The 24,760-nt window shown below is 35.9% G+C and overlaps 3 protein-coding genes and 1 long non-coding RNA gene across 4 annotated transcripts; 1 reads left to right on the top strand and 3 right to left on the bottom strand.

Annotated features, from left to right (window-relative positions):
* Positions 1–5,519: 5,519 nt before the first annotated feature.
* Positions 5,520–6,483, bottom strand: LOC103440595 (abscisic acid receptor PYL2). Its single transcript, XM_008379295.4, has one exon. The coding sequence runs from the start codon at positions 6,365–6,367 to the stop codon at positions 5,762–5,764; it is 606 nt and encodes a 201-aa protein (XP_008377517.1). The 5' UTR covers positions 6,368–6,483; the 3' UTR covers positions 5,520–5,761.
* A 3,240-nt stretch (positions 6,484–9,723) lies between these two features.
* LOC139198213 (uncharacterized) lies at positions 9,724–10,689 on the top strand. Its single transcript, XR_011583495.1, has 2 exons — positions 9,724–9,895; positions 10,499–10,689. It is a non-coding gene; the product is annotated as an uncharacterized lncRNA (long non-coding RNA).
* Positions 10,690–12,298: 1,609 nt separating this feature from the next.
* On the bottom strand, positions 12,299–18,427 carry LOC103440594 (K(+) efflux antiporter 6). Its single transcript, XM_029106691.2, has 20 exons — positions 17,918–18,427; positions 17,575–17,618; positions 17,286–17,344; positions 17,101–17,179; positions 16,956–17,017; positions 16,787–16,862; positions 16,595–16,669; positions 16,286–16,357; positions 16,110–16,193; positions 15,705–15,773; positions 15,501–15,578; positions 15,286–15,374; positions 14,788–14,884; positions 14,649–14,702; positions 14,052–14,147; positions 13,566–13,754; positions 13,394–13,471; positions 13,202–13,246; positions 12,890–12,979; positions 12,299–12,772 (listed from the first exon to the last, which is right to left on the bottom strand). The coding sequence occupies exons 1-20, from the start codon at positions 18,186–18,188 to the stop codon at positions 12,689–12,691; spliced, it is 1,791 nt and encodes a 596-aa protein (XP_028962524.1). The 5' UTR covers positions 18,189–18,427; the 3' UTR covers positions 12,299–12,688.
* Positions 18,428–20,735: 2,308 nt separating this feature from the next.
* On the bottom strand, positions 20,736–24,288 carry LOC103440593 (histone deacetylase 2). The gene is made up of 13 exons (XM_029106689.2): positions 23,819–24,288; positions 23,678–23,733; positions 23,191–23,308; positions 23,034–23,096; positions 22,813–22,881; positions 22,544–22,710; positions 22,360–22,424; positions 22,226–22,272; positions 22,040–22,084; positions 21,897–21,947; positions 21,659–21,745; positions 21,417–21,504; positions 20,736–21,161 (listed from the first exon to the last, which is right to left on the bottom strand). The coding sequence occupies exons 1-13, from the start codon at positions 24,062–24,064 to the stop codon at positions 21,061–21,063; spliced, it is 1,203 nt and encodes a 400-aa protein (XP_028962522.2). The 5' UTR covers positions 24,065–24,288; the 3' UTR covers positions 20,736–21,060.
* Between the last annotated feature and the right edge of the window lie 472 nt (positions 24,289–24,760).

Raw genomic sequence — 24,760 nt, 5'->3', positions numbered from 1 at the left:
GAAATGAAAAATATTAACAGTAAAAAATTAGCAAACATGTGTAAAAAATAAAAATAATTATGTAAATAACATTTTCCAACTAAAAAAACGAAGTCTTTTTCTGGCTATGAGAGAGTAACTTACATATAATGTTTTCATTATCAAGGGATGACATAGTGATAAGAACTTGTATGATATGGATGCATTATTATAATGACATCTTAAACTAATAATATAAAAATATCGGTTAACTTCTCTTTACTTGGTGTCCGGATCCTAGTTGGATCCTCTTTGTGAGAATTTCGGGATTCATAAATCATGTCCGTTCATTGTAATTTATGCGGTCATAAATTATTTTAAATATTTTTATTTAAAAATAAACATAAACAATCATTGATAAAAACTGACCGCACGATATATGATGAACAGACACGATTCATGAATTCTCAGAATCTTCACCAAAAAGATCTGGAGAGGATTCTGTTGGCTTTACTTGTTCTTATACTATCACATACCGTCATTGTAGTTTTACCCTCGTACCATATAATTTGCCCTCAACTGTTGCACTTAGTATGCTATAGAAGTTCGTTTCCTACCTTGTATACATATATACTGCTGCCATCTGGAAAGCTAGCTATCAACAAAACACAAAAGGGAAAAAAGAAAAAGAAATAAACGTGTCTTCATATGAACTCTACAACTGTGACAGTGAGACTACCAATCTAGAGGAAATGGAAGACATGAATTGGGCCAGTTTCAAGACAAGTTTGAGGTACTGTATATATGGACCTAAAGCCGAATGTAAGGGCATGCATACAAATTTTGCAGAGTCCAAATGAATAGATGACCTACAAATCGTGATGATTGAATATTTGGAGAAAATTAGGAGCACCAAGATAACTCAGAGCAACTCTACCGTTGCTTAGACCTCCTAAGGCTATTCACTATTTAATATATCTAGTATATAGTCATTTAATGAATAATATCTGCCTTTTGTATCTTCACTTCTACACTGAATAGTCATGACAATAGGCAATAAAATAATAGTATTTTTTTATTTATAAAATAATACAAAATAATTTTATTTGTAATTTCCGATAATGTAAATTTGGGTATAGTACAAACAAATAAATAATATATTGTTACCTAATCCGCTAAATTTTCCACACTTCGAAGATTACTACTAACTTGTGCCAAGCCATCTCTCCACATACTAAACGATTGGCTAAGTATTCTCCAACGACTAGACATCGATTTTCTGGTTCTTTTCCCACCAATTTTCTCAAGATAATTGGCATGAATAAGACTCCACATTTCTCACAACTGCATCTCATTACCCGTAATTGGATCATGAGTAACTTCAACCCAGCTAGTACACAACATAACATCTTCAACAAGCGACCAATTCATACCTGCATCATTAGTCATTTTGTTGGAAAAAAATTGGATTGAAACTTTGAGAGAAAGATAAGAATGTGGTTAAAACTAGTTGACAAAATATGAAATTGTGGTATATGGTAGAAGATAATGAGAAGACATTTATAGAAAAGTAAAATCTTTTTTTTTTTTTTATGTTTCAATTTTTTTTCTTCAGATTTTTATTAATTTTTTATTCACATAATTAATCTCTGTCGTTGGATTAAAAAAATTTTGATTTCCAACACTCCAGATTGTGCCACGTGGCACAACAGTAAGATTTCATAATTTTAAACTGTTTTTTGTTCTTTTTTTTTAATTTATAAAGCCGAATAACATGAACCGTTGATCTCAGATCCAACGGCTAAAATTAATTAAGGTTTTTAAATTTTTTTACCGTTGGAAATCCAATAGTCCATAAATTGTTGCCGTTGAAATCCAATGGACGCGGAGAAAACACGTGGCCTCCCCAACGGTAACATTCTGAAATGCGCCACGGGCCCTAGGTTTGAAACCTTGTCAACGCAAAAAATATATAAAACGTGGTTGAATTCGTCCAGACATCAGCCTTGCCTCACGTGGCCTTCAGGCTCTCGGCCCGGTTACTTGTGCCAGGCCTCTCCCTTGGGCCCACTCAGGCTCAATCACCAGCACACACTGGACCTCATTGCTCGGGCTATTGGCCCTATTTGAGAGCTAGTCCATCGGGCTATTGCCAACAGTGGAACTGCTTTCAAACCATTACATATTATTACTAGTATTTATATGTTATAAATAAATTTACGTGTTACAATATGAGCTATTATATGTTTGTGAACTAATAAATTAGTCTTGAATCCAAACATCTAAAAGTGAAAAAACGAGTATTGAATCTAAATTTGTTTAAACAAGTGACTTGAATCCAAACATCTAAGAGTGAAAAAACGAGTATTGAATCTATTTTTCATTAAAATTCTAGCTCTACTTCTGCTTTTAGAAGCAATCCCAAACGAACCATTCGTTTTCTAAATTTCTTTATTTAACATATCTAGGTTACTACCACACCACGCACTCAACTAATAGTGAATTATTCATTTGGATAAATGTAAAATGAACTGTGTTTATACCATATTTAGGGCCTCGTATTTAGATCTCGTATAAATACTCGAGGGACTTAAATGTAATTATGTAATAAAGGAATGGGCAAATATGCAATTAGGGGAGGAGCCCTTATTCTATAAAAGGGCCTCCTCACCCTCACAAACCTATATAGAGCAAAGCTCTCACACTCTCTCCCTCACTTCTCAGAGAAATACAATACAATCAGTGTGGACATAGCCCAAATCTTGGGGTGAACCACGATACATCTTGTGTTATTTACATTACTTGCAGATTCACGGTTGGATTTACATTGTTCCAAGACCTCCGATTTTGTGCATCAACAAACTCAATAGACTATATAACGAAGAATAAGTAGCCAAAATTTTGCTGATTCACTAAAGTTATGAAGCATCACATGTTCCTCAAGGTTTGCTCACAAGTCTGACCCTAATTTTTTTTTTCTTCTTCCCTTTTCATGGCCGATTGCCGTTGAATTCAGGGTGGACATTTACGCCACAAGAAAAAAGCACAGGACCAAATTATGCACCTAATTTCTGCCCTCTAAAAATCTCAATCGCCCTCTCTCTCTCTCTCTCGGTCTCATTTTCTTTATCGGTCCACAGCTTAATGGCAGATGTATATCAATTTTTTCGCCGGATTTAAGATCTCAGCCGCTTCTTTAATATGCATGGAAACTACTTAGAAAAATATGTGTCCACTCCTTACCATCATCTCGATCGATACATAGAATCTAACATATATTAAATGACGTGAAAGTAACTTCATAATTCTTTTGAAATTATTTTGGGAAAACTTGATGTAAGTCCAATTTTTTTGGTCAATAGTAAGAATAGTTCAATTTATTAAAATAAGTCAAATTCCTTAAATTTAATTACTTTATTATCAATAATTATCTATTCAATGATAAGATTTATTATAAAAATCAAATTTCTTCCTAATTATCTCTTTGATTATTATTATTATTTTTTTTTTTGTTATTTATTGTTCTTCCTCTTGCTTTAAACCCCATTTATAGATTTAATTTTTAATTTTTATAATCAACCTATATCACATGTTAATTATTTTTATGTATCTATATGATAAATTCTTTTTTATAATCAACGTGTCACAAATTAATGTGTCTTGTTTATAGGTATATTATGTTTTTTCCTACCTTTTAGTTAGGTTTCATATCTCGCTTACAGGTATAATATATATTCATATATTTGTTACTTGAGTTAAGATAGAATGTTTTGTAGATAATTTATGTTAGTATATTAGTTTTTTTTTTTGTTGTAAGATATTAATTAGATTTTTTGGAGTTGAAAAATGTATAATATTAGTAGATTTTAATTGATTTTTAATATTTAAAAAAATATAAAATGAGTATAAAAGAAATAAAACAATGTAATTAGATAATTGGACTCACTCCTAAACCATCTATGTTTTTGGACCTAGATCTAAAAGCCCCAATTATTTTTAAGGAAAACTAATGAAAAATGTTTGAAAACTTTGAGTTTTAGTGATAAGGACAAAATAAAAGGTAAAGTGAATAGTACCACGTTTAACTTTTTAGTGTAAAAATGTGGTTTTTCGTTAAAGTGAACAGTACCATGGACTTTTCGTTAAAACTCCCTTATTTTTATAACAAAAACATTTATGCTCATAAGTGTTTTTATTAGAAACACAAAGACTTTTTATTAAAAGTCAAGTGTTTCACGAAATAGCTTTAAAAGTGTTTCATAAAAAATAAAAATAAAAACCATTTGAAAGGTGATTTCTAAAGAAAAAAAACGTTTCTAAGATTAATAAAAAACACTTTTACTTTTTTTTTTAATTTTATCAAACGCTATCATAAATGTTTTTGATTGTCATAAAATTTTATGTCCTTTTAAATTTATGGCGGGTTTACATAACCATATATAATCAAAATTGAAGAAATTAGATTGAAGATGAGTTGAATTGAGGATAATCAAAATTCAGATTTTCATAGAAGTTGTTTACTTAAATGTTTTGGAATCGGAATAGAATAAGTATCGATTCAATAAAACTGTTTACTAATTCAGCAAAATCGGAATATAAATCAGTATAGTTATTAATATGCTCTTATCCCAAATCAAATATTTTACCTAGCTACTCCTCCGTCGGTAAGATCATTCCGTAAAATTGGACACAAAGATCATTCTTCTCCTCATTTCTTTGCTTTTTTTCCCACTACTCGTTCCAGTTACCCACTCCTTCGTCGGTGCAGGTTAGATTTCAGGGGAATGAATCGTCAAATGCAGGAATTCACGTGAGCGCAGCTATATAGGCCAGGTTTCGCGGGTCGCGCCGATTTGGATGGTTTGTCATAACCTCGGAGTCGTACAACGGTGCAAGCACGGTTGAACTTCTGAAGACAGCTTCGAACCTTACTTCGGTAGGGTGCATGTGCAGATAGAGGGGTTGGGTGCTGAAGCCTTTTAAAGGTATTTTGGTTAGAAAAGTAAGATTCCAGATGGAGGCCTTCATCCAAAGTGGGATTACCACCTCTATCTCAACAATCCAATTCCTCCGAATTCTGAAGTTGAATTCCTATTTTTGAGTGAACTCCACTATGTTTTCATTCCCAAAATGCTGAGCAAACACTGGAATCCTTTCAAATGGGAAGTGGTTCCTGTCATATATTTCAACCCCCATTGGTAAACACACCATTGATTCAATCTCAAACCAGCCGAATAACTTGGTCTGATGCCCTAAGAATTAGAGCATCCAAACTTCCAAACAAAACTTTAATTTCTTAATGTAGGACATATAATTATCAACTATTTATTTAATTGAAGATATGTTTCAAGATCTTACGGTTCAAGTCTAGAGGAGGCCGGTGGATTTCAATAAGATAATAACGAAAAGCTTATAATATGTTGAAACCTACCAACCATGCGTCCCAAGTTCCAATAACCTAGTAAAGGTGTTAGATTTTCATCCATTCGTTCCGAACTTTCGGATTTGAAGTACCCATGTCTTTTTAATTATTTAATAATAAATTAACAAAGAAAAAAAACAACCAACCAAAATGCCTTTGCTCTTGTTATTTTATTGAAGAGAGAAAAATTATAACATTTAAAAAATAATATCCCCCGTTACAATACATCTCGAATATATATCCCAATGTCCCAATGTACATTATTGACAAAGTAAATAAAAATAGAAATGGGAACAATAGTCAACTTGCATCAAAATTAACAACAATGCTAACCACTAAAATTTGACCCAAAAAAAAAAAATTAGAAAAAAGAGAAGCAATTTATGATTGATCATGTCCTCCCCCAGTACTGCCATGCAGATTCGCCGCCATAGCCATCACCCCAAGCTTTTGCAAGTTCAACTTGATCACAGTGTCCACAAACATCTTTGTATCCTCCTCGGTGTTCCCTTCTGGTATGTCCACCACATACGACTCCAAAACAATCGAGTAAACCTGATTATCCCCCTCCTCGCCTTTGCAGTTAACGAACTCATTGACCGAAGTAACAGACCTATAGTTATTAAGCCTGTGCTCCCCTCCCACAACCCTAAAGCTTATTATGTGCTTCTCGTCGTCCAAAATCTCCAGCCTCTCGGTGCTCGTCGACGCCGGAAGCCCCGAAACCACCGTCACCTCCCTTATGCTCCCAACTCCGCCGTCGCCTTTCATGTTGCAGCTCTTGATAAAGTGCTTGTATCTGTGAGGGCTGTCGAAGCTCCGGACCAATGGCCAAACCTGCTGCGCCGGAGCTTCGATTTTCTGCGTTATTAGCGACGTGCATGTGTTCGGCGACGGCTCGAATTTGTGGTACGTGTCGATGAGGTTCTCGAGCTCGGAAAACTCAGCTAGGGTTAGACCATATGGGGGAGCGGAGCTAGCATCCATGTTTTCTGTGCTCACACGTGTGAAAAATCAACACAAAATTAGTTAGAGCACAGAAGGAGAAGAAGATAATGAATGAGATCTGGTGGTTCTAGGGCTAGTGAACCATCATATGAACACGAGAGGGGGGCGCATTTATGCTTGAAGGTATTTTTCTTTTAGGACGGATATGCCCTTGATACACATATTTTATTCTACTATATTTTTTTAATTAAGGTGTTTAATTCCAAATGAAGAGAATTATGGGTGTGGACCCTCCCATAACTATATTGGGAAAGGTCATGCCTGGTTGGATTTATCTTATTGGAATGGGACAACCGCAATGCCCAAAATTTGATGGTATAAAAAGGTTGCAAGTAGATGAACATGAGGTGGTGATTTCATGAAAGGATTGTTATAGGGTAGCATAGCAATATCCACAAATCTATTTTTTATTTTTCAGATATTTATTTTAATTTTTTATCTTCGATCGAATAAATTGACATCATAACTAATAAGAATGCGTAAGTTGTAAGAATAAGTGTGTAAATAACACGATGTTGTTTATAGGCCTAATCGGATAAATGGTCCCCGTGGTCAACAGGTATTCGGATGATAGCCCCTGTGGTAAAAAAATTCGGATTTAAACCCCTGTGGTCTAAGTCTGTTAGGATTTATGTCCTTCGGTTAAATAATGCTGACGTGGCTGCCACATATATGACACGTGGCAAAAATAATAATTTTTAAAAAACCTGAATTTAAAAAAAAAAAAAAAAAAAACGCAGAAACCCAGAAAATCCCCCCCCGCCCTCCGCCCTCCGCCCGTTCCCCCACCCCGCCGGACTTCTTCTCCTTCTTCTTCTTCTTCTTCCCGCCGGAGACCAGCTCCCCCCCCCCCCCCCCGACGGAGCCCTCCTCCTTCTTCTTCTTCTTCTTCTTCTTCTTCTTCTTCTTCTTCTTCTTCCCGCCGGAGACTAGCTCCCCCCTCGCCGGAGCCGTCTCCTCGCGCCCTCCTCCCTCTCCCTCTTCCTTCTTCTTCTTGCAGATCCGGTTTGTTTTTTTTTTTTTTTTTTTTTTTTAATTCAGGTTTTTTTTTAAAAAAAATTAAAAATTATTATTTTGCCACGTGGCAGCCACGTCAGCATTATTTAACAGAAAGGTTTAAATCCTAACAGACTTAGACCATAGGGGTTTAAATCCTAACAGACTTAGACCACAGGGGTTTAAATCCGAATTTTTTTACCACAGGGGCTATCATCCGAATACCTTATGACCACAGGGACCATTTATCCAATTAGGCCTTGTTTATATATGAAATATGAATAATACTTTATAGTGGTTAGAATAATATTAGAATACATACAAGTTGGGAGAGTGATTATTAATCTTTTCATCATTCGAAGTTGAGCACTTCATATATATTGTTTATTAATACCCTAGTTTTCAAAATCAAATCTCATTTTTTTAATAGAAATTCTGGCGTACGTTATCAAATTATTTACTTTTACTTTAATGGTGTTTTATTTCTTAATGGTGTTATAAGAGTTTATAAGTTATTTTATTTTTGTATACAACGATATTTTATAGTATTGTAGTGAGGAATTTGGGGTAAGTCGTGCAATAGGTGATGAGCATAATAGATTGGTATTCATTTACAAGATTTGGCACAATAAAAAAGTTGTTTCTTTGTGACTCAAAGGTTATGGGTTTGTGTTGTTGAAAAAACTTATTTTCAAAACAAGGGTAAAACTGAGTGTAAAAGATATTTTTCTCATGACACTTTGCAAAGCAAAAGAGATTTATTGGTTTGGGGTTGACTTTAACTTACTATTTTTGTGTTGATTAAAAATTTTAAACTAGCCATTTATAAAAATTGAACTTGAAATCTCTTACTCGTAAGTTTATTTAATTTGTCACTCATGATTAGGAGCAAGATTAATACTTGTGTTTCAAAGCATACGTGTCATCAACTTCTTTTGGATTGATGCATGCATGTTAATTGTCTTGATTAGTCTATGAGATCAAATAGTTTTTGAGACAATCAAGATTGGATTAGCAATAGTTGGTGATAATTTTGGGAGGGGCATGCATGTAAATATGGAAAAAGGCCGGGGTAGATAAGGTAAAACAAGAAAAAGGACAAAAGGACTGTAAACGGAGGGCGGAGTAGTCGCAATCGTTGAAAAGGCAAGCTGGAGATCCGTGGATCATGTGACTACTCTAACAGACTCCCGCGTGATATGTAATTTCAGCTTTTATCAAAGTTGGTCTATTTTTTGCGAACCCATACACAAAAAAGAGATAAATGTCTCGCTAATATTTTTTTCTTTTTAACAAACGATAATGAAAATTGAAATCGAAATCAAGAGAGCCAACTCAGTTGTAAACTCCTTTTTATGTCTTTACAATTTTCGTTATAGTGATTTATCAGTTTCAAAGTTCGTCTAGTATGGACTTTGTTCAGATTTGACACGGAATTCTTCGTTATTGAATCCTTAAAAAATGAATCTTTAGCCGTACATCAAGTTGTTCATTATTTTAAGGCTTGTCCAGCAATAAATACGAATGAAGTTACTATGTGCTGGTTTTTTTTTTTTTTTTAAAAGAAAAAAAGATTAGTTTGTGGCTTTGTCACATCAATCTACTTTTCTAAAGGTTGGGAAAACTCGCACAAACATTTCAGTTTTCACTAACCACCATCGTATAGTTTACCAACGACAAATTTAAACCCAGAATGTGTCATTTAAAATATAAACCTGAAAGTTGTCTCGAACTATTGAGCTACCTGTGTGGTGGTTATGGTGTGTTGTTGTTGGTTGCAATATTTGATGAAAGGGATAGAACACTTTATATGCTTTTTGGTTTGAACATGTTGCGTAGTGTGATACGGTGGTAGGCTGTTAGTTATGATGCAGTCGTGGGGTTCTTGGATTTTATTCCGAAACACGGCAAATCTTTTGACATTTTCTTTTGTAATAAATTGATCGTGGATTATTCAGTTCTTCTCTACACAACTGTTCAATATTTGTTAATTGATAGATTAATTGTTGATATATTGCCGAAACATCAGTAAACGTGTTTACCACAAAATGTATTGACAAGTATCAATTATAGATAGTAACTCCATCATTTATTACCTGACGGACATCTTGCACATAAAGAGTTTGCTTGAACGTGCTTTTAAAATAATTGAAAACACTTAAAGAAAATATTTTAGGTTCTAAAAGCATTGTAAGTGCTTCATGCAAAAAAACGCCGATTATGTTCTTCTTGTATGAAACACTTAAGTGTTTTTTCATGATTTACCTACTATGAATTGGGTTAAAAAGCATTTCACCAACAGCGTTTTCATCAATTTTAAAAACACTTTCAAACGAACTTAAATTTTTTAGTATTTTATATAATACAACAGAAATGGTGCAACAACTACTCAACTTGGATGGTGGCCATGCAGCTGTGTTCATCTGGGTGGGGGTCATGGTTTCACGCAAAGTGGAGAGAAAAGAAGAAAGGAAACAGATAACATACAGCTCAGCCTCTGCATGTATGGCGGTATGCTGAAATCTATGACGTTGAATAATTTTTTTCATTTTCCAGATTTTTTAAAAAAATCTTGTTTTATACTTTAGTTTAAGTTTCTTAAAGTCATTCTCCAAAAAATGAGACGCTAGACTCTTCTTATCTCATATTTTTAGCAAAATATTTTATAACATTGACAAAAAAATTAATATTAAATTTCGAGATAATAGAGAATTCGAAGAGAGTTCTATTTTAAGAAAATCAGTGAAAAGTTTCACTTTAAGATAATTTTCTTATCATTTATCGATTAAAGAAAGTTAATTAAGTAATTAATTAATTGGTCTGCACATTTTGGTGAAGATACTATAAAGTAATCTTTGATCCAAAAAAAAAATGATAAGGTAATCATCAACCCTACTAGCTATAAATTATTGGAAGATTCAAGAAAGATGAAAATTCAACAAAGCACATGCAATACACTAATATTATCTGTTGTCGGAATGGATTTGTGGTCCTTTCTAATTCATCATCAAACTTAAAACAAGGTTGGAAAGTAACTAGTTAGATCTTATCGTACGATTTCGGGATAAAATATAATGATGAGTTCTAAATCTAATGTTTATTATCTACTGACAGTACTGGCACGGGCGATCACGATTCGGAGATCATATGCGAGATTCAAACGGAGAACCTTATCAAGTCTAAAATTTTAGTTGAAATATTTTTCCTTTATATTTTATATTGTTTTATTGTGTTATGGTTATGTACCTATTTGCATCCCTTAATAAAGCACGGTATGATGGTTATGTACCTATTTGCATCTCTTATGTTTAGTGTTCAAAACTCTTTGCTTTTAAAAACAAAAACAAAAAAAAATTACATAAAAATATGCCCATGTGGTATTTGAACTAGTTGGAGCTGTATATAGATAAAAAAAGTGTGAGAATACTTCAGCTAAGAACTCAATTCAGTTAATTGGTGCAACTTCAAATATACATATACTTTATAAACAAGTAAAACAAAATCGTAAATGGGGGTCGTCCCAAGCCAGGGACATGTGCGATGACGCCCTTCCGGCATTGGGCAGGCGTCAACCCCATACATGGTCTCATGTGGAGACCTGTATTTTTGGTAAACAGTCGTCCGGACCTGGTCACTGCGACCCCCTTTCTGAGATGGGCAGAAAATGCTCATGGTGTGGGAATACGGGTTACAATTCAAGGACTTCCGCCGCCGCCAAAACCACCACCACGAGGCAGCTGAATATACATTCTGGTGGTGGCCTCGAGATCATTGGGGTCCAACTTGATCTGCTATCTTCTTCTTCCTCATCTGATTCACTTGTAGCAGCTTCGGCTTCAACACCGCCGTCATCTTCTACATCTTCACGCAAGAAGGAAGAGCTTCGGATGCGGGAATTCTGAAAAAATATTGTCGAATATAGGGGCTTCCCGTTTGATGACCGCACACCATTTCCCCAACCAAGAAAGAAGAGTAAATAATTAATAGTAGATTAGAAAGAAGCAAAATACTAATTAAGTAGATTCTCTCAATAGTGGATTTATCTATGGACTTTTGGTCACCTTATATTTTTGACATAATTTTCGTGCTAATATTATAAAACATTGTTTCAAAAAGATGGGTTGACAGAGAGTACATAAAGAGTCACACTATTAAGAGTCTCCTTAACATTTCTCAAGAAAAAACACTATCAATAAGTTTTATACAAAAACACTTTAAAAAGTTGTATACATCTGTATCACAGATTCATAGACCAACTTATCCATATATATTTATTCTCACACGATAACTAATAAGATTAAGAACAAGGATATCTGAGATAAAGTAGGAACGGCGTAATTGAAGATAAGATGAGAGAAAGTCAGTTAAGGTGATTTGGACACATGAACCAAAGACCTACAGATGCTGCGGTTAGAAGATGCGACTGAGAAACAAAAGCTCAAGGAAAAGAGGTAGGGGAAAACTTAGAAATAGACTTTAAGAACAAATATAAAATACTTAACATAATAGTTGATAAAACCGAGCTACAGTTGACGCAAAACCGAGCAAGGTAGCATCCTAATATTCATAAAGTCAACCCACTAAGTGACATAAAGCTGATTATTTTTGTCGCAAACAACCGTACCCTAGTAATTATTTAGGTCTTTTCACTCTAAAAAACAAGATGAGACTACATAGTTTCATACTTATGTGAGTTCAACTAATCACATATTCAGACAACCTAATCATTAGAAGATGAGGGCAATAAACACATGCTTATATACAAACAGTGACAAGTCAAAAATTCCACCGGTCAACGTAATATATCGATGGTGGTTACCAGTGCTTGTTTCAAGGTCACATGTCGACACCTATGGAAATCGAAATTGCAGAAGGAAAGAAACCCCATTTAATTTAGTGTGTTTGCAATTAAGCTTAGAGAAAGAAAGGAGGTATGATATACAGATTACTTGATGTATCCAAAATTCTACACTAGCCAGAGAGGGAAGGGGAACAAAAATTACAAGAAAAAATTATGTTACAATTCCAAAAAAATCAAGTAACAGTTGGAAAGAATGAATATTATAAAGGTAGAGAGCATCATGTGTTTCTTCTTTCAGCAGTTAGTCTCGTTCTTCCATTACTGAGGCTCGATTTGAACCGTTGGCTTGGGCCGGTAACGTGAACGGAAAATTACTCCGGAGTCGACTTGTATGAGAAGTAAAGATAATAGTTAACTCCTTCAACTCCAATCCCCAAATGTGGCTGGAGTAAAACATTTTGGGTAAGCCGGAGATTGCCTTTACAGCGTCCTTTATACAGAGATCACGAATCATGTGATTCTCGGACCATCAAAATAACGCGTTGTTTGCCACTTTCTGAGCGAAGGTTTTCTCCTTTAAACCCAATCTGAAGTTGTCAAACATATGTAAGAGACGTCAAGATAAAGATGTAATGCGAGCGTGGAATTGTTGATTTCGATCAAGTTGTATGGAACCATTTCTAAAATTGAGTTTAAGTCAATACCTCAACAGCACCATCGGGAGGGAACCATCTTAAAAGCACACCAAGATGCACTAAACCAGGAATTAGCTTGAATAGAAAAGGAGTGGTCACCTACAACAGATTTCAGAAAATATTTGCGTCATAAAACTAGTATACGAGATGTGATCAATATACATGACCATATTCACATATATAATGCTCGGGTGATCTAACTCCCTTTTCATCAACAAAACCACATGCATTAAGGCAAAAAATGACAGCTAGGTAGATAAGTAACAAGAACGAACTAAAAAAAAATCACGTTATAACACTGAACAGAGAGAATTTTTATACCAGACTAAGTGCTGTGGTTCCAAGAAGCAGCAGATATAATTTCCCCTGAAAATGGTCAAAGTTTCAGCAAACTAGCTCATAATTATCCCACCATTGTGCTAGAAGATTGAGGTTAAAGATCCAAAGAACACGGCCAGTGATGTACCGTGCACCTTAAGTATCATCACAATCTACTTCAATAGTAGCACTAACCTCAACAAGATGGAGATTAGAGGCACGACTTAGAAGAACAAAAGCAAATTCGCCTATCTGTGCCAGAGAAATTCCAACCTATACAATTACAAATACAAGAATTCTTTATATGTCAATAACTAAATTACTAGAAAGAGGCAATATGAAAAGGTGACTTCCAAATCAAACTTACAAGAAATGATGCTTTGTTGTTGTAACCAAATCCCTTGACAACCATGGTGATAATAATTGTTTTTATGATGATTACTAATATAACAGATGCTAGTAATATATCGACGTGGTTCCAAAGAAATTGAACATGGATTAGCATCCCGATGCTGGCAAGAAAAAGCGCAGCAAAAAGGTTGCGAATGGGTTCAATCTGCAAAAAGCAACAAACTTCAGTGCTGCTATCTTACTATCAAGGAACTTCAACATTATCAGTAACAATTTTTTATCCACATATGGACCACAAAAGGAACAGTATAATGATTGTGATACTGCCGGTTGTACTCTTTTTTATGCCAGAATAACTTATATGTATAATGCATCTCAAAAATCAGAAAATCAGATTGGCATGGGGACTGAAGGAAGTTCACTTTCCAGATAAACATGGAAGATCAGTTGAGCAATTGAAGTACCCGTTACTAATCATGCAGTATAAAGTATATAGCCTTACTTGTTCTAGTGTATGTTGTGCAAGATCAGTTGTTGATATCATCACTCCCGCAGCGAAGGAACCCAGTTCCAGACTTAGTCCCAGCTTATCACTACACTGAAATTGTAAAAGCAATTAGATTACAGTGGCATGACTAGAACGGTAGAACCTGACATGCATGTCAGGCAACTCAAGCATTCAACTATCTTACATCATTTAAATAAACTCATTAGATGCACAAGGACCCTATTAACTAGATGCTGAGGGTCTATGCGTACATGGTGTGATGGACAAAATTTATAAGCATGACTCATGAGACATAGTAGGACTAGGACATGTTGACCAATTTAAGGATGTTTAGGGAGCAAAAATTAGTAGCCGAAAATTATTCTTAGGTCATCAATCAATCTTACTTGCTAGAGCTAAAGATTAAGTACAACACCAGATGTAATGCTCCTAATGCATTAGCAAAGCAACTTGTAAAAAGGGAAAACAACCATGAAGTATAATAAAAGAAACACTAATGAATATGATTCTATAGCAAACAGAACAAGAGAATGCGAAGCTCGGCAAGATGGAGCAAGGTTCCAGACAAATAAACCGAGAAGGAAAACATACCCAGGCAACAAGCAAGCAGAAAGCGACTGATGCCAATTGGTAGAGTTCATTGGTCTGCAAAGATGACATTTATAATTAAAGAAAAATGTAGCTTACAGACAATTAGCAATTTTCTGGGACAAAGAAAAGAAAATGGTACCTGTGAAGATAAACTTATCATCAGTTTAAGTAACCAAGGAACACAAGTACGAGATGAAATAGAAAGAACAGCCAAAAATGTAATCAACGTCACCATCCTGTTTAAAAGAAGAATCAAGATGTTATAAAGATATAATCAGTGTATGGATTTGTCACTAGTTAAGTAATTTCATAGAAAAGAACAAGAAAGATTGTAAACATCTTCAGAACCTCATCTTCAATCATAAAAAATAAATATGATAACAGAGCTACCAGCAAGTTCACTTTTTTTATAAACTATAAGATTCATAAACTAAAAATAGTGGCCCAACCCATTTATATAGAAATCATAATGGGTGACAGCAAGTGACCATGTATGCCTTCAGGAGATTTAACATCAAGCTAGAACATGTAAAATATATACTACCACACATATCAAGTGAAAATGATACGTTGGTTTTCAAGATTGTTCCACAAGGAAAAGGAACAAAAACACAATTAAAAGGAAACGCAAACTCACAGCTTAGCCATAGACATCACTCCTTGAAGAATACCCGAAGTCCCACCCAAAACTGGAAGCAAAGCAAACAGCAAACCCACAGCACAATCCTGCAAGCAAAATCTTCTCAACACATATTTAGAAGATTGATAAATCAGTGCTAAAATGCAGAAATTCAACATTCGAAAAGGAAACCAAAAGTACATCAAAGGAATGTGTATATATAACCAACAAACCTGCAGAATAAGAGTGCCAATGGTGACTTGGCCATGAAGGGCATTAGTGGAGTTCTTTTCCATCAAAAATTTCAACACCTAGGCCAATAGAAAATTAATGTGACCTGTGAATACTATGCATAAAAAAATGGTTAAATAGGAGTGAAAGTAGGTGCAAAGCTGTGTGGATGTGGGTGTGCATGAGGTAGGTTTATGGTAATTTACCACTGCTGTTGAAGACATAGAAAGGAACACACCAACGAATATCCCCTCGGAAACTTTACCACCACATAACTGCAAACAGCATCCAATCAGAACTGCAGCATTGAGAATGAGAAACATCTATAACACAGTCTACATTAACGGAACATTTGGCTCAAAAACACTAAATGTCGAGAAAATTTATCTGAAGTGCACACTTACATATACGAGATATGGTAGACTAATTACAAATTACTCATAGGATTCAACATAGAAAGAATAAGAGTGTCAAGATGCAGGAGAGGAGCTTAAAAGAAGTGTATTCTAGTCCAACTTCATGTGGTATACATAAATGTATCACAGCTCTATGTTCTAGTTTTGAATGGATTTTTCAATAGCCAGAAATCCTGTAGAAATTAGTAGACATACTGAGGCGGTAATACCACACAGGCACATAAATAGGAAGATTTGTAGCAGCCCTCCTGGAACAGCAACCGCTCGAACAACTCGAAGCTACAATAATGTAGGGGTGAATTTGATTAATTTTACTCTGTTATAAGCATATCAAAACTGCAGAGAGTGAGAGAGAGAGAGAGAGAGTCTACCTTTGCTGTGGAGAACTCCAAACCCAGAGCAAAAAGTAGAAAGATTACCCCAAACTGAGCCACAGTTTCAACCTGCACCAATAAACCAGAGCAAAAAACGGATGTGAGACATATAACTATCTTTCCATAAGAAGAGTGTATTAGCAATCAAATAGAACAAATCCTATTTCTAAGATAAAGCATTGTTTCTTTTATTATTTCATAACAGAGGCATACTTAAGATGCCTTACTGAAAACTTTTATTGTTCACTACAAGATTACAAATGAAGAATTTCTTCTTGGATAATAAAATTGTAGGGTAAAACATACTTGAACCATTTCACTGACGAAGTTGAAACCTCCAGGTCCAATAACGGATCCAGCTAGCAAATATCCACTAATAACCTGTCAAGTTTTAGTATCAAGGAAGCAGAATATGAACATTAAGATCATAGCATTATATTTTCTCTATTAAGTTTGGAAATATATGAACATGCGTATGTATGTATGTATGTATCAGACCGGTTGTCCAGCGCAAGCAAAGGCAATGCCACCACAGGTTGCAGATACAATAACGACCACCAAATCTGATATTAATCTACAATACAACCAGTAGACAAGTTCAAATCAGCATTTTTGTTAAGCGAAGACTAATGAACTTAACAAAACTGTAATGAGCTAGTAAGTTTACCTCAAATCTAGTTGCAGCACTGGATATTTTGATTTAAAATTTGATATTATGAAGACATTGTCCTAAAAATGTTAAAACAAAGTTAGATTTAGGACCGTGAAGATAAATACCTGCAGCAATTATATTTTCCATGAAGAAATCTTACCTTGCGATCAATCAGTGTTGGTGTATCTTCTCCTCTATTATCATTATCCAGATTGAAAACATCATGTAGTTGAAACGACCTATTTATTCCACAACAGAGTTAGTGAGAAACATGCCATAATGGCTAGAATCAAGTGATAAAGAATACATGAAAAATTGTACTGATTTCAAGTTAGAAGCATGTACTTTTCTTCTTTCGTCTCATTTTTCTTCGACTTTACTCTCGCAACTGTTTCCAGTACCGCCTGATCCACACAAAGATAGGTAAACAATGAAATTAGAGAGATTTATAACATATCACATTTGAGACCAAATCAAGTATGAATCAAAACATTAGATTGCACTATATTTTGCGCTAGCAACCAATGAATTATGATAAGAAATGGTTTGATGTAAAGGTTTCGAATTTCTTGAACAACACCGAATCAGATCTTAAGAAATGGTTCAATGCTAGATAAATTAGCTTAGTATTCACCTGCTGGCCGGCGACGCTGTTGTTGAAACTTCCAGGATCAGTAGCTGCAAGTACAACAAGCAAAGGGAAACAATATAATTTAGTTTAATTTAAGACTAAAAAATGAATTCACCAACCATAACAACTGCATTTAACAATTTAAGCATGATCTGATGGATTTTTAAGAATGAAATTTTCACCACAGCCAACTTTTCTTAACAAATTTCTTATCTTTTCCTCTCAGCCAAACACAAAATCCGAATATCCTTGAAATTTCTTCTCTTTTCGTTTTGGGTTTCGACCTTAAACCCTAATTGAACCAAAATGCATAGAAAAGAGGAAGAACATCGGATCTACTACGAACCTTCGTTCTGATCATTCTCTTTGAACTCGTTCTCCAGAGCTTTGTCGATCATGTCAGCAAAGCTGCCTTCTTTGGGCTTGGAAAGCGAGACATTGGACTCGGTAGCGTTGGCGCTGAGGAGCAGATCTGAATCAGTGACCGAGTCGTCAGCAGCAGCGAGCGGGTCAGCGAGCGAGAGTGAGAAAAGCAAATCTGAGCTGAGAAGGAGCAGAGCAGGGACGACAACGGCGAGGAAGCCGAGCGAGGAGGAGGACGAGCTTCTTCTCAACATTGCAGAAACGCAGCTGCGCGGCGGCGACGGTTAACGACGGAAACCGCGACGGTTGAAAAGCTTCACGAATGGGAAATCGCGATTGGCAGACAGAGAGAGTGTAGAGAGAGAGGGGGGAAAGAGGGAGTGGGGACTAACCAGAGTTAGGGTGGTGTGGTCAACATGGGAGTCATAGTCTCATTAAATCTTGGAATTAATTAAACAAATTGTGTGGGGGGATTCCGTCGTCGGCAGAAACCGTAAACCGTCCAGCATGTGTGAGTTTTATAGAGCCGCCGGCGGGTCATCAGAATTAATGTGTTATTTGGGGTCAAAAAGCTTAGTTTAGGGTAGAGGCGGGTGTAGTTCGGTTTGGTTCGGTTATATTTTCAAATTCCTTGTAAAATTCGGACAGTAAATTGTATCTTAATGCCTTGTTGATTTTGATTTGAAAAATTATAGAACTTATAAATTTTGGTATTGAATAGTTGGTATAATAGCTCGTTTGTTTTTTTTTGAACAAACGATATTATCGGTGCTAAGAATAGGGGCTGGCTTAACCTCACAATGGTTAGCAATAATATGGTTCAAATTCGCCTTTGATGGAATCGAACCTAATACCTCTTATTTACAAGTGAAGAAAAATATCAATAGATCGTAATACTAAGTGGCATAATAGCTTGTTTGTTGATCCTTAATTATAATTGAGGGCGAATTAAAATTTCGTTAAGTGTTTGTAGTTCTTTAAATAGGTCAAACTAAAGTACTTGTGATTTGATTCAATCGAGTGTAAATTTTAGTGTACAAATTGAATCAAAATAGCTCGAATTACTAGGTACAGTTGATTTGAATTGTTTCAATGATTTGTCCACACTTTTTATTTTTTTGCCAAATCAGTGTTTGCGCATCCTAGCTCTTCTTCAATCTATACAATTGGTTAGGAAATTGAACACAAGATCATGAGCACCCTAAACCGCTTGAGCTACAAGCGGCTTTTGTTTTGCCCATCTGAGTTGAGGTTGCCTCTTTTGCAAAACTAGTAACCCTAAATATAGTTTTAGTCAGAAAAGATACCAAAAATAAGCTTCATTTGATTTTCATTTTCTAGTATCCACCTTCATGAAATATTGAAAATGTCACAACGAAAGTTGGATGATTTTGAACCAACCATGTTGTGCAAATGATAACGGCCTACGTATAATTTGTTGGGAAGAAAAATGAGGTTGGTATAGCATAGGAACATCATTGCACTTGATTAGCATAATATGTCAAACCCAATATAATCGAAAACATATTAATAAAATCACCACTGGATGGCTTAGTGGTTATGGACGAATTTTAGGTCCATATTCCACACTATACTTCATAGGTTCGATTCTTGGTGCTGGCGAATCACACGATTGTGGGCAGAGAGAGACTGAAATGTCTCTATGAGTCTTCCTAGCTTTCAAAATGGTGAATTGCTGTGACGAAACTACCAACCAGTCTCTTTTTAAGAAGACAAACGTACTAAAAGTAATTTTCGCACACATTTTTTTATTTTCAAGCACATCCATGTTTATTTTTAAATAGTTTTGAACAAATAAAACAAATAAATATGGATTTATGAAACGAGAAAAATAACTGGCGAAAATCATTTTCCAACACATTATCCATTATTTGGAAACGTGAAGGGCATATGTGATTGACCTCCAACTTGTTCAATGCCTTTGGCAATTTGTCACAACTCACGAAAACGACGTAGTTTGATATCTAACACGCCAACATAATTGTTTTATGTTTGAGATGGACTTGTAGCCAACTTGCCACTCAAACCACTATTTATTTTGAGAACGAGGAAGGGCCACAAAAGGAGATAGGGTCCTCATCGGATCCTCTTTCCGAGAATTCTAGGGATCATTAATCATGTATTTTATAGTATATTGTACGGTCAGAAATCATTTTAAATTATATTTTTTAAAATTGAACACAAACAGTATCTGACGAAAACTGATCACATGATGTACGATGAGCGGACAAGATTAAAGGATCCCGGAGATCCTCACAAAGAAGATCTGACGAGAATCCTATCTCCACAAAAACCATCTCTTAATACATTTACCACCTATCAAATTAAGGGCTTTCCCAATAATACAAGCTAAAAACTAATACACTCAACAATATATAGAAATGTAGACAGTGTTTTACATCAATGACGGAAAACAATCATGCCTATGCACCTGATGCTTGAGTTCAACCCCACCAATCACCCTCTCCACTAACAATATAACCCACTAACAGTATTTTTGTGAAGGAAAAAAAACCTTTACATAGCGGTAAAAGCGGGGAAAGAGGGTACGAAAACGTTAAATAATAAGTACTTAGTTTTGTACGGCAACGGATTCTTTATAATGTCAAGTGTGATACTCAACGTAAGTCCAGGCTTAAGCATTAGAGAACGGCAGTCGACGGCAGTCTTTTGACCTCATTTCGAAATTTCGTAGGACATACCGATAAAGAAGGTTTGATACATACATATTGCATAACTATGAACTAAGTACCTGTAACCGTAAGGGGAAGAGAAGAAGATGATCGAAGTAACGCTAATTTTTTTCATTCACTGGATCGACATCTTAACTCAGATCTCGACCGGCTGCAGCTCAAAAGCTATACAGATATCCGGAGGAATGTGACAAGCCATTATGTCTCGGAGAGTAGGAGTAGCGTAGCGCGCAACTGTATATTACAATGGATGGTGCTATCTACGCGCATTTTTACCTTCCACACCTACTTACCTACGGATATACACAGCTTTTGCTAAATATACATGCCTAGCTTATTTCAGTTTAATAACTAATGTGCGAATCTGAACACCTGTGCCGCGGTCTCTTGATGGTGAATGATGAGGAATACTTCATCTAATAGTGATGTTTTTACCCATATCTATCAGGCTTTTCTTCGAGAGATTGGTTATCGAGTCTGCTATAACTCTGGCGCTAGACTTCATGTATCCACCTGAAACACAAAAGGGCTGGATTAAAATTTTGAAGAATGCCACAGTACCATGTGTGTCTGCGTAGAATCGTCATCTAATCGGCATGAGCAAGATTAACCAATAACCTAGTTATACTTCGAAAAGGTAGACAAAGTCTTGTACTAACAAACTTATAATCATAATTAGCTATTGTAATGAACCGGGAAATCAGTAAAAGTTAATAATTTCATTTCTAGACTTTGGACATTTTTTCGTAACAGAGAGGGAGAGAGCACCTGATGTGAGCATGACAATAGGAATGTTTCTGTTGCGAGCAAAACTAAACACTTTCTCATCTCTATTAGTTATCCCATCAGGACTGACCTACAAATCAAGCCAACATGAACACACATCAACAAAGAACTGATGAAGAAAATCCGTGTACTTGCATTTCACGATTATGTGCCATATGTGGAACTGAAAAGAATGGAGGAAAGTGATATTATGTCTGACCAAAAAGATCAACGAACGATGATACCTTCAACTGGCCTAGAGGATCTCCATCTAGAATATCAGTTCCAGCATTGTAGACTATCAACTCAGGATCAAAACTACGCACAGCAACCTAGCATACACAAATACAGTTTTTATGTAGTTCTTTTCACATTCTTTTTTGAAGCAATAAGGTATACCGAGTACTTAACCATAAATAGCTTATATTATTAGAACAGGAAATGAGAGGTCAAGCATATCTGACGACAAAGTTAACCATATACCTCAAGCGCTTCATCTAATTTTCTCAAGTACTCATTTGTTGTCGTTCCACTCTGTTTAAATTCAAGAAAAAGGATTACACTACTGAAGTTCATAGTAGCAAACAACTATAATCTGATATGCAAGTGTAATAATAATGGCTCACCGCTACTTCAACCTTCTGATCAATGTACCTCCTTGCTTCATAATCCTACAGAAGATCAAATGAAGGTGGAATTAGACACTTGGTCTATGCTAGAGTCCTGCGTTCATAGTCCTTTACAGCAGTACAGCCGGCAACTTTGGTGCAAAAAGCTTGCATCTTAGAACATTAGAAGAGGAGGAAACTTACAAATGGATATATTCCAGGGTTGTACATATCCAGTATATAGACTCGACCTGTTCATACAAAACAGTTATTGGAATTCCAGAATAGACTCAAGTCAAATGTTCAAATCCCCTATGAGGACCAAGAAGTAACCATACTGTCATTGGCAAAATCCGTCTCATGGCCGTTTCCTTGATGTGCATCAAGATCAATAATCATCACCCTGTATCGACAGTCAATGAAAGATCACATCCATACAGTTTTATTTTTTAAAAATACTAATTAAATTTTCAAAACCTCACTATAATTCAACTATCACGCCCACAGTCATAAAGTTAGTACCTTGATATATTTAACCACTCAAAGGCAAAGTGTATGCAAAGAGAAATATCTGCATACACACAGAATCCACCTCCTTTCTCCCCAGAGCAGTGATGAAACCCTCCCCCAATATTGATGGCCCATCCTCGCTCTTTTGCAAGCTTTGCAGCCAAGACAGTACCCCCCACCTGCAAAACAATATGAATAGCATAAAACCATTTCTCTTGTTTTTCTTTTCCTCTCTTTCCAAATGACTGAAAAGCGAAACCGCAGCATGGGTGATAAATCACCTGGTTGAGAAATGGATAAAGAACTTTCTGCTGCACAAGGCAATTCGGGAATACAGCCACCGGAGGTACCTTAACCATCATAACTCAAATAAGTCACAATCTTCATAGCATAGAATGAAACAAGCCTTTGCCGGAATGATTAGTCCACGTCAGAGGCACTCGGGAATATTTATACCAACTGAACCAAACCAAATTCGACTTGTAATCTATAGCATTATTACCTCAATTATCATAGCAACATTTGCACTTTTCTTTAGACTATTCAAGTATGCTTCTGAATGGACCTGTTCAAAGTTAACTAATAAGTAAAATCCAAATGCCAAACAAACAATCACAAAGTAAAATACACAAACTAAATCAAGGAGACATATAAATTACCACAAGGAGATCATTCTTTGAAGCTTCCCGAGGCTCGACGATGCAATTTTTATCCACAACATTATCCACCAACAGAAAACCACATATGCGACCCCACTTAGCCGAATCAAACGGGTGCCTAAATTGGTATGAAAGTAAGAAACTAATTAGGTTCCGTTTGGAATTGTTTATAGAACCAAATGCGCTTCAGACACTTCGCAATTGGGACTGCTTTTGTAGGAAGCACTTCTTCTCAAAAGTGACTCTGCTAGAAGTTACTGTAAACATGTCGACATATTTATTAAAATTCAAATGCTTATTGTAAAAGCAGTTGCTGCTCCAGACAAGCGCTTCCAAGTAATTTTCTAAGAAGCGCTCTCTTCCAAGAAGCACTTGGATTTTTATCAAATAGCACAAGTGCTTTCTAGAGAAGCATTTCCAAACGGATCCTACATTTCTAAAATTTCGAACTAAAAAGAAACACAAGAACTACAAACCGATCACTCACAGTTTCTCGATGCCAAGAAACGAAATATCATACGCGGACGAGTAAATCAACGGCACCTGATCATTCACAAAAAAAAAAAAATCAGACTCCAATCCAAAGCACAAAATTCAAAACGCAGATCAAATCAACGTACAGATTTACCTTGGAGTTTGGGATGTCGAAGTATAGCTTGCTGGAGCGAACACGGCTGCGCCGCACGTCGGCGTCGTTTCCAGACGAGGAAGCGGGCGACATCGTTTCAGACCGATTTCTCTCACGGCGGCGGCTGTAGCGGTAGAGAGACTGAGAGAGTTTGACGGTGGCGGCGAATGTGATGACCAAAACGACGACTGGTGTGATTAGATTCCGAGTCGACTCGGTCCAAATCGGCATGACTGAGTTCTTCATGTTCGTGAATACTTAAAAATTAAAAAGATTTGAATTGGATTAAATGGTAAGCGCATTCCAGGCACGTTGATGCAGTTGGATTAATCGGACGGTTAGAAGGTCGAGATTTTGGCGGCAGATCGTCGGATGGATTTGAACGCGCCAACTGACGAGTAGTTAAATTAGATTCGGATAAGATTGAGTGAGATGCTGATGTTGCCGTAGTTTGCGACAGGGAATATTACACGTGTCGTTTGAGTCGGTTGTTAAGGTAATACGACAACGTGGATCGCCTGAGTTGGGTTAAGGCTTGGGCTGGCTTAGGTTAAGTATTGGGCTCAGTACATAACCATCTGCTCGGCCCACTATGGGCCTTTTTTGTTTTTATTTTCCTGATCCTCTCTTCTACTCTATTTTCTCCTTTTTTTTTTTTTTTTTTAAGAAAAGAACAAGTTGGTGGCTTCGCACCTCAGTCCATCATTTTGAAAATTAGAAAACTCACAGGCATTTCAACCTATCCGTAACCATCATCGTGTGATTCACTAAGGCTGAGAAGATTCGTAGAGACATTTATTTTGATAAATAATAATTATTTATTGAGAATAGAGATAAGGGGTTTACTAGCGATATCTCACTTACATTCTCAAATCAACATTTTTATTTAAATTCATGTCACGTATATTTTATTTTACATGAAAAATTGAAATTTTAGCTTCA

The sequence above is a fragment of the Malus domestica genome, chromosome 08, assembly GCF_042453785.1.
Source record: "Malus domestica chromosome 08, GDT2T_hap1".
Taxonomy (NCBI): domain Eukaryota; kingdom Viridiplantae; phylum Streptophyta; class Magnoliopsida; order Rosales; family Rosaceae; genus Malus; species Malus domestica.
Note: the sequence above shows the minus strand (reverse complement) of the source record. Positions and strands in the feature narration are given on the sequence as shown.

What these genes read in the sequence shown, in the direction of transcription:
- LOC103440595 (XM_008379295.4), bottom strand. Translation starts at nt 6,367, where the DNA reads ATGGATGCTAGCTCCGCTCCCCCATATGGTCTAACCCTAGCTGAGTTT.
- LOC103440594 (XM_029106691.2), bottom strand. Translation starts at nt 18,188, where the DNA reads ATGTTGAGAAGAAGCTCGTCCTCCTCCTCGCTCGGCTTCCTCGCCGTT. An exon ending in CTAATCTCCATCTTGTTGAG is followed by an intron (nt 13,247 to 13,393) that starts GTTAGTGCTACT and finishes GACCATTTTCAG; the next exon opens with GGGAAATTATATCTGCTGCT. An exon ending in CTCCCGATGGTGCTGTTGAG is followed by an intron (nt 12,773 to 12,889) that starts GTATTGACTTAA and finishes TGACAACTTCAG; the next exon opens with ATTGGGTTTAAAGGAGAAAA.
- LOC103440593 (XM_029106689.2), bottom strand. Translation starts at nt 24,064, where the DNA reads ATGAAGAACTCAGTCATGCCGATTTGGACCGAGTCGACTCGGAATCTA. An exon ending in CAAAGAATGATCTCCTTGTG is followed by an intron (nt 23,097 to 23,190) that starts GTAATTTATATG and finishes AACTTTGAACAG; the next exon opens with GTCCATTCAGAAGCATACTT. An exon ending in GAGTGGTTAAATATATCAAG is followed by an intron (nt 22,425 to 22,543) that starts GTACTAACTTTA and finishes CTGTCGATACAG; the next exon opens with GGTGATGATTATTGATCTTG.